The sequence below is a fragment of the Sinocyclocheilus grahami genome, unplaced genomic scaffold (genome assembly GCF_001515645.1).
Source record: "Sinocyclocheilus grahami isolate Dianchi unplaced genomic scaffold, SAMN03320097.WGS_v1.1 scaffold118.1, whole genome shotgun sequence".
In the NCBI taxonomy this organism is placed as follows: Eukaryota; Metazoa; Chordata; class Actinopteri; order Cypriniformes; family Cyprinidae; genus Sinocyclocheilus; species Sinocyclocheilus grahami.
Window position 1 is genome coordinate 1,508,964 of NW_015505297.1, and position 9,296 is coordinate 1,518,259.

At 37.8% G+C, this 9,296-nt stretch overlaps 1 protein-coding gene across 1 annotated transcript in view; it reads right to left on the reverse strand.

Moving 5' to 3' along the window:
- The window catches only part of kiaa0586 (KIAA0586 ortholog), a 119,270-nt gene extending 111,318 nt beyond the window's left edge, over positions 1-7,952 (reverse strand). Inside the window, exons 1-8 of the mRNA XM_016278171.1 lie at positions 7,668-7,952; positions 6,174-6,236; positions 6,006-6,072; positions 5,734-5,803; positions 5,478-5,652; positions 5,163-5,375; positions 4,080-4,260; positions 2,660-2,827 (exon numbers count right to left, since the gene is read on the reverse strand). Of these exons, the coding sequence (XP_016133657.1) occupies positions 2,660-2,827; positions 4,080-4,260; positions 5,163-5,375; positions 5,478-5,652; positions 5,734-5,803; positions 6,006-6,072; positions 6,174-6,236; positions 7,668-7,952 (1,222 nt within the window). The remainder of the gene's footprint in view (positions 1-2,659; positions 2,828-4,079; positions 4,261-5,162; positions 5,376-5,477; positions 5,653-5,733; positions 5,804-6,005; positions 6,073-6,173; positions 6,237-7,667) is intronic.
- Positions 7,953-9,296: the final 1,344 nt, after the last annotated feature.

A 9,296-nucleotide genomic window follows, 5' to 3' on the forward strand; every position in this document is an offset into this window, starting at 1 on the left:
ATTTGACTTACCTAAAGGGTAAATGAATAAAAAAAGATGAATAAAGAATGACATTTCAAACAGTGACTGCAGTGTCTATTGGAAACTGTTGTAAATATTTTTCTACATCTTGTATAACTACAATACATGCTGTTTTATGACGCAATATTATTTTGAGTGACTACATGGAATATTTAAGCTTTTTAAAAAACTCATTTGTCAGACCACAGGACCATTAAAGTGAACAGCACAGATGCTAAAAAATGACTAAAACTTCAAATAAAAAGGTGATACAGCTAGCAATTGACCAGTGTGTGACAATATTTTTACTGATATTCTGAATAAAATATTCAGAATGATTGTGTTTTTACACAACTACAATTACTAACTGGGTTGGCATATTGATTATCGGACACTTAAAATTACCTGCATCATATCGGTCATAATAAATCACCTTAATTACACACTTTCTCTAATTCGCTCATATAAACCTAAAAATGTGATGCTGAAAAATTTAAATAAAAATCCCCAACCACAGTGGCTAAATTTACCTTATGACCAAAGCGTATATAAGCTCAGATAATTAAACCAGTTCTAACACACCGCTCCTAATTTCCTGGTGGATTACTCATAAACGAGTGAACATAAAAGCACGACACAACATCTCACGCTCCAGATTTCACCTCTCTGCATGCATTTAATTCTGTTTTGATGATGTACGTGAGAAACAAAAGGAAGGATGGCTAAAAATAACCTGTTTCAATGGAGAGAGAGAACGGTGTGACAGCCGGAGAGATGGAGAAACGCTGCCACTCAAATAGCTGGGTTGCCATGACGACCAGATTGCTGCGCACAAGTGACAAAATGGAGTTCGTAGCAACAGACATCTTGCTGCAGAATTTTCCCACTTTCTCGATGCACACATCCCTGTACCTTAGTGTTTACACGTGCTGATTCCCTGAATTTACATCAAATTCCCCAAATTTTACATCAAACTCAATGGAATAATCAATCAGGAAGCGTGCACTGTGTATGTATGTAGCTCGAAAACAGACAGAACTGGTGATTTAACAGAGAATTTTCACACTCCAGGAAAAATACACACTGAAAAACTGCAAGCCATAATTAACTCTCTGTTCTCCCACACACACATCCATCAACGCGAGCCTGAGAACACAGCTCCGGCGTCTGGGAAAGCAATCCGGCGTTCATGTGGGAGACACGGAGGGGGCTGCAGCAGCCGGCGGATTAGATTCAGGTGGGAAAATTCTCCCAGGTTTCAGACGGCCGGGCTTATGTCAGTGACCCCATCTCTGAGCTCACATCTCGCAGCTAAATTACCAGCGAATTGGAAAAAGAGGAAAGAGCAGGTGAAACGGAAAAGCAGGAATGTTGTTTGTGATAAGCAAGTATGGCCTAGTCTAGTATACTCACGGTTGCACAACATTGTGTAGGGTAATTCGGCTCTACAGCAGCCCGTTTAATGACGTGCACTACTTGAAGACACTAAAGCAGCTGTGTTACAGGTCAGTTTGTGCTAACATCCCCTAAGCATTTCCAATAACAAGCCTGGGCTCTCTCCGACGGGAGCAAAACAGCGTGACTGAGGCGAACAGCTTGAACTGTTCGTATTTACACAGCTGTTCGGCGGTGACACGTCTTTCAACAACTGCTTTTTGCCTTAATTGGTTTTTAGTGCAAAAGCGAGTCTTCAATCCAATCCGGAGGAGTGACAGATTGGTTGAGTGATGGTGTCTATAAAGGGGAAAAGCCCATTCGGGGATAAATGACTGGTTTTGGAGTTTGAGAACATGAGGTTCTGGGCTTAGCTGATCATTGTTGCCTCTTAAACGGGAAACTAAAAGCAGGCGGTTTCTTGGCGGAGGCGAAGCACAATGGATTCCAAAGCCTGTAGCCATGGATGCAACAATGAATGCCATTTGAAAGTAGTGATAAGATGAGACTTAACCAAAAATAATATGCTGCAAAATATGTGCAGCAGTAATTAATTAAAATGCTCCGTCTACTTTCCAAAACATAGTCCATGCATATTATATTACAATCAGAGAGAGCTAAAAATATTTTGCATGTGAATAAATGTATTAATAATAATTATACCAAAAACGTTATAAATAAATTGCACGGTATGCTTCATTTTTCAATATTTAGATATACTGTCTCACAAAAATGAAATACAAAATTCTAGAATTATATTAGAAAGATTTTAATTTCAACCACCCAGAAGGTCTTGGAAGATATATATATATATATAAAAAGACAATGTTGTTATGGATTATTATTACCTCTGATTAATCTAAAATCTACACTGAAATGATATAAAGGCAGTGGAAATGTGTTTTTACAGTTCTGTTTGTGGTGCAAAAGCAAAAATTCAGTAGTGACGCTACTGCCATCAAGTGGTTTCAACATGAATGCCATCCATACTACCACTAAGACTGATTGAAAAAAATTAACCAATGAACAATTGGTCCAAAAAATTATTTCAGAACTATGCTTTGATTTGGAAAAGTTGGGGAAAGAAAAGAAAAGACTTAATATAATGCAACTACACATAAAAATCGCAAAACCAAATAATCAGATATTTGCTATAATAACCAAACTGCTTTCTGCAAACAGAAATAAATAAATGACAATAAGTAAATGACAGAGAGAATCCCACCTTGGTTCCTGAGGGAGGATTTCTGAGGTTTGATGGTGCTTGTTGATGATGATGATGATGATGATGATGTCCAGTGGATGGGTTTAGGAATGACTTTACGTGGTGCAGGGGTCTCCAGGGGGCTTTTATGCCCACCTGTTTGTTTGTCTCGGAGCACATCCTTTGAGACTGCAGGCGAAATTAAATCAACATAAAAACTATAATCAGCACCATTTGTTTAGTTGTACTTGCAGCACCCTCGGCTTTAACAAACTACATTTATCCAAACACACATTTAAACAAATGTGTCTAATATAAGGGTCAATTTTTCGAAATTGAGATTTATACATCATAAGAAAGCTGAATAAATAAGCTTTCCATTGATGTATTGTTTGTTAGGATAGGACAATATTTGGAGACAACTATTTGAAAATCTGGAATCTGAAAAAAAAATCTAAATACTGAGAAAATCACCTTTAAAGTTGTCCAAATGAAGTTCTTAGCAATGCATATTACTAATCAAAAAATATGTTTTAATATATTTACAGTAGGAAATTTAAAAATATCTTCATGGAACATAATCTTTAGTTAATATCCTAATGATTTTTGGCATAAAAGAAAAAATAGGACAATATTTGGAGACAACTATTTGAAAATCTGGAATCTGAAAAAAAAATCTAAATACTGAGAAAATCACCTTTAAAGTTGTCCAAATGAAGTTCTTAGCAATGCATATTACTAATCAAAAAATATGTTTTAATATATTTACAGTAGGAAATTTAAAAATATCTTCATGGAACATAATCTTTAGTTAATATCCTAATGATTTTTGGCATAAAAGAAAAATCAATCATTTTGACCCATACAATGTTTTTTTGGCTATTACTACAAATATACCCCAGCGACTTAAGACTGGTTTTGTGCTCCAGGGTCACAAATAAGTCATAATTTAAAAATTATAAATGTATTTGCATTTATAATAAAATATCAAAACAAGTGACATCTGTTTTAAGAAAGCACAAGCACACATTTCAAATTATTTCACAAAATTAAACAATAATGTTCAAAATGTCTTGCACACTTTCTGGTTGTCAAATGTTTTGTAACATGTTCATATGCTAATATAATGAACTACACCTGTGGTTATTCTGCTAAGACATCTGCGTGAAATTAATGGGAATTGACATCCATGAAAATAACCTGAAACCCAATTGGTTAAAACTAATTGAAAAAAGTATCTCATTAAATTGAAGCCGATTCTGACGCCATAAGCTGATGCCATATTTTGAACCTTAATTCAATGCATTAAGCGTAACTTAAGTATCCAAAAATGTTCAAATACTTTTTAGGGTCACATTATTTATAGATGACCAGTAAGGGGGAAAATCAATACAAGTATACAAATCTATATATGCATACCAAATCTCAGCAGCAGCCTCACCTGATGCTGGGCTTCCAGCAGAGGTTTTATCAGTAGCAGAGAGTCTGACGCTGCGACTGCCTGAGATCTGAGCTGGCAGAGAGTCTGTCTGGGTGATTCCAGAGCTCATGTGCAGGGTGGACTGTGAGTCTGTGTTTGCCCGAGCTGCTACGACATCCAAAGCTGATCCCAGGAGGCGATTCTGAAGATAGAGGAGATATGATAAAGTAATGCATAACCTAAACACAAGATAAACACAACCAATTCATGACCTGTAGTGGAGAAAAGTCTTCTCGGTCTTGCAGGAATAACGCTCAGAGGCAGAGTTCCAGAAGCCAAAATAAGACTTTACTAGAAGAAATAATAAAGCCAAGATGCCAGCTGACCATCTGAATCGGTCTCTGTCCAAGCTACCATTCTTATACAGTTTTGTTATCAGTCACTGTCCAATAAGCATATAGGTCACATTTTCATATATTAAATAACTTTTTATTTAATCCTCTCTAAGTGCCCAGAGGGATATACATTACATATGAGCTGTCGTGGTTTTAATAAATATTTTGCATGCAAAGTACACATTATTCATTCCTGCACCCTCTATAGCAGTCTCTGAAACGAAGATGTGACAACAGCATGCGACTCCTTAAAAACAGATTAATAAACTGAATTAAAGTCTGTTTGAAATCAAAAACGTTCAATGTGCTATGTAGACATGATCTGCTCAGTATTTGGTACTAAGCCACCCTGATGAACAACAGTATGAACTATATCACCACATCATATTTACAGTAGCAAATACATTTAATTCAAGGGTGGAAAACTAACTCATGAATGTTTTTGGTGCAATAATCCTTGACTAACATAAGACAACTTAAAAAGAAATAAAGCAAAAGCAAAACTAAAACAAAACAAAAAGAAATAAAAGCTAAAAGCAAAACTAAATAAAACTGAAATAAAAAAAGATATAATATATATATACTGTGTATATAATATATATATATATAAAACATCAAATAAAATACAAAAACAAAACTAAATAATGAACTAACTAAAATAGCTAGATTCTGCAACTCCAGATCTAGACAGAGGTCTTGCCATTTTTACCTGCAGCTGGATCTGCTGACATTGGATGGTCTCCAGGTGTTGCAGTCTCTGCTGGATCAGAATGCTAAGTTGTTCCTCCAGATGGGCTGCTCTCCCAGCAGGACTGTTCTCAGTATTGGCCGCCCTTCCCGGCTGGACACTGGACTCTGCTGCCTGCAACCTCCTCAGCTCAGCAGTTACCAGTGCGATCTGAGCCTCCATCTCACGCTGAGCCTGATGGACCAAACAAAGACAGTGTAAGGTGAATGCTATAATACTGTATTGCTTTATGCATGTTACAATATTATAATGCTGTATGAATCTAAGAATATCTACCTTGATAAGTGGCGCTGTGGCAGCAATAGTAGCAGCGGTTATGGCTGCCACGTTTGCAGAAGTCCCAGGATCTCCTAATGGACAAACAGGATCTGACTGGCCTCCTGGAGTTTGGGATCGGTCTTGGTCCAACACTTGTACTGTCACGTTACGTCTTAAAGGGGCACTTTGGGATCTGAGGAACAAAGTGAAATATCCATGTGTACAAAATAACCATGTTTGATCATAGGAACAACTGAGTGAAAGCAGGCGTTACCTTTTCTTGAGGGCTGCAGAAACTGCTCCTCTCCCATCAGCAGAGTATGTAGAAACGTGCACATCTTCACCTGCGGTGTTCAGAGATTACAAATCGATTCACATTAGCTGCTTTCAAAAATATATAATACCAATATAATTCAAAACAATACAATATAATATCATTATAATTCTAAATCGCAAAACATAATATAAATTCATACTTTTTGACTAAGTTTCCTGTCTGCATGATTGTAGTTTGATCATTACTTTAATACCAATATAATATAATACCTTTTGACTTTACGTTTGCTGTCTGCATGATTGTAGTTTGAACTTTACTTTTCTCTTTCCTGGAGGCCTATATGAGAAAATAAATAAATAAGTTAATCAACTTAAGCCAGTTTAAGTCGTTTAATTACAAGCAAACCAAATATAACTAAACTGTAAATAAAAACTCACTTGGTCAAAAAAAGTCAGCAAATTTATTTGATGGTCCACCAGACTGTTGTTCATGGGGTTCAACTGAATTCAGAAAAAAAAAAAAAAAAAGTATTTATTCTTTTGATCATTTAATTCAGGGGTGCCCAAACTCGGTTCTGGAGGGCCGGTGTCCTGCAGAGTTTAGCTCCAGCTTGCCTCAACACACCTGCCGGGAAGTTTCTAGCATGCCTAGTAAGATCTTGATCAGCTGCTTCAGGTGTGTTTAATTGGGGTTGGAGCTAAACTCTCCAGGACCGAGTTTGGGCACCCCTGATTTAATTGATCTCACAATCTAACTATAATCAATCTAATAGGGTTACCTGTATCGGTTTATTTACTATTTATTCAAGTTTTTTAAGGTATCTAATATTTTGATACTTCATTTCAAATACTTAATGATCTAAATATTCTTAAGAATGGAAAGTTTGTCCTTTGAAAGCATGTAGGCCAGCGGTGCCCAAACTCGGTGAAGTTTCTAGCATGCCTAGTAAGATCTTGATCAGCTGGTTCAGATGTGTTTAATTGGGGTTGGAGCTAAACTCTCCAGGACCGAGTTTGGGCACCCCTGATTTAATTGATCTCACAATCTAACTATAATCAATCTAATAGGGTTACCTGTATCGGTTTATTTACTATTTATTCAAGTTTTTTAAGGTATCTAATATTTTGATACTTCATTTCAAATACTTAATGATCTAAATATTCTTAAGAATGGAAAGTTTGTCCTTTGAAAGCATGTAGGCCAGCGGTGCCCAAACTCGGTCCTGGAGGGCCGGTGTCCTGCAGAGTTTAGCTCCAGCTTGCCTCAACACACCTGCCGGGAAGTTTCTAGTATGCCTAGTAAGAGCTTGATCAGCTGGTTCAGATGTATTTAATTGGGGTTGGAGCTAAGCAAAGTGCAGGACACGGCCCTCCAGGACCGAGTTTGGGCACCCCTGGTGTAGGCTTTCTTGCATTATTATGCTGTTATATTATTATTATTATATATTCAGTGGCATAAAATGGTCTTAAAATGACAATGATATCATTTATCGCAATTATTTCTGGGGCAATATATCGCACAACAAAAAGTTGTTATCGTGACAGGCCTAATCCAACAGTGTTACCTGTATCTGAAGCTGAAGGTATATTCACAGACAGGGCAGGTGGGATTTCTCTCTCACCCACAGAATGAACATCTTCAGAGTCTGACAGTCTCCTGATGTAAATATGAACTTTATTATGGCTCTTACGTTGTATTTTCGATCAGCTGGTTCAGATGTATTTAATTGGGGTTGGAGCTAAGCAAAGTGCAGGACACGGCCCTCCAGGACCGAGTTTGGGCACCCCTGGTGTAGGCTTTCTTGCATTATTATGCTGTTATATTATTATTATTATTATATATTCAGTGGCATAAAATGGTCTTAAAATGACAATGATATCATTTATCGCAATTATTTCTGGGGCAATATATCACACAACAAAAAGTTGTTATCGTGACAGGCCTAATCCAACAGTGTTACCTGTATCTGAAGCTGAAGGTATATTCACAGACAGGGCAGGTGGGATTTCTCTCTCACCCACAGAATGAACATCTTCAGAGTCTGACAGTCTCCTGATGTAAATATGAACTTTATTATGGCTCTTACGTTGTATTTTCTCTCTGCTGGCACCCAAAGCTGCTCTGCTTGAGTTTATTAACACATCTGCTGCATCAGAGCTGGATGTAGAGTCGTTGAAGTGCGTGTTATTGATCATAGACACACAACAAGGTCCCATTTCCACTTTTATATAAGTATGTATATAATTATAGCGTTCATAACCGTCTTACCGTAAACATGACGTCAAGATAACGATAATTGGCTTTATTTCCTGAGATATGCACAGATGACACGACAGTCACTCTGGTGTTGTTGTCAGTATTGGTTTTAAATTTCCCGCCGCAAGTTATTTTTAAAAGCAACAGGTTGGCTCAGTCGCTCATTTCTGTTATTACAGTAAATCCCGACTTTGTTTCGTAATATTGTAATGTGATATTTAAATGATGTTTTATTTCAGCCGTAAATCCCGTTTTTTTTCACAGCTTCGGTTGTTGCTGACAACAAAACTTCACAACCGTGATCTTGGAAACAACAGCGCGATCGCAAGACAGATTTCAAAATAAAAGTCTTTCCTCCCTTTGTTTTGGTCTCGGAAGTCTTGACACTGCTGCTGTGGCTCGTGACGCTACACAGATGTGTAAAGACACGAAACGATCGGTCTGTGCAAGAAACTGAACAGTATTTATATAGTTTTTACCTCTGATTCACTGCAATGTCTGAACTATCCTGAGCGCGTTCGCGTCGTCTTCAGTCGGCGCGTGACGTGTCGTCGTCTTGTTTTACGGCAGATTACAGACTTATAAGTGTATTACCGCCACCTATCTCTCAAATTGACCATTGACACTCTATCTACAATCTCAATTAGGAGTGTCAGTGGTCCATTTGAGAGATAGGTGGCGGTAATACACTTATAAGTCTGTAATCTGCCGTAAAACAAGACGACGACACGTCACGCGCCGACTGAAGACGACGCGAACGCGCTCAGGACAGTTCGGACATTGCGGTGAATCAGAGGTAAAAAAATGATTTAAATACGGTTCAGTTTCTTGCACAGACCGATCGTTTCGTGTCTTTACACATCAATGTATCGTCACGAGCCGCAGGGTTTAATTTGTATGTTTTTTTTTGACTCTCAAAGCCGTGATTCCCATTCACTTACATTATATGACTGACAGACTGCAACGGTTTGAGTTAAAAATCTTCGTTTGTGTTCTACTGAAGAAACAAAGTCACCTACATCTTTGATACCCTGGGGGTAAGCAGATAAACATCACATTTTCATTTTTGGCTGAACTATCCCTTTAACTGGATTTCAATGTTTCTTTCCTTTCCAGACTACATGTTCTGAGAGCTGCTTACAGAAGTATCTGAAGATGACGCAGAGGATCTCCATGCGCTTTCAGGAATATCACATCCAGCAGAATGAAGCGTTGGCTGCTAAAGCTGGCTTGTTAGGACAACCACGATAATCATCTGCGGCTGAACTCCAGAGCATTACGTCAGGCTCTCTCTATTCCAGCAT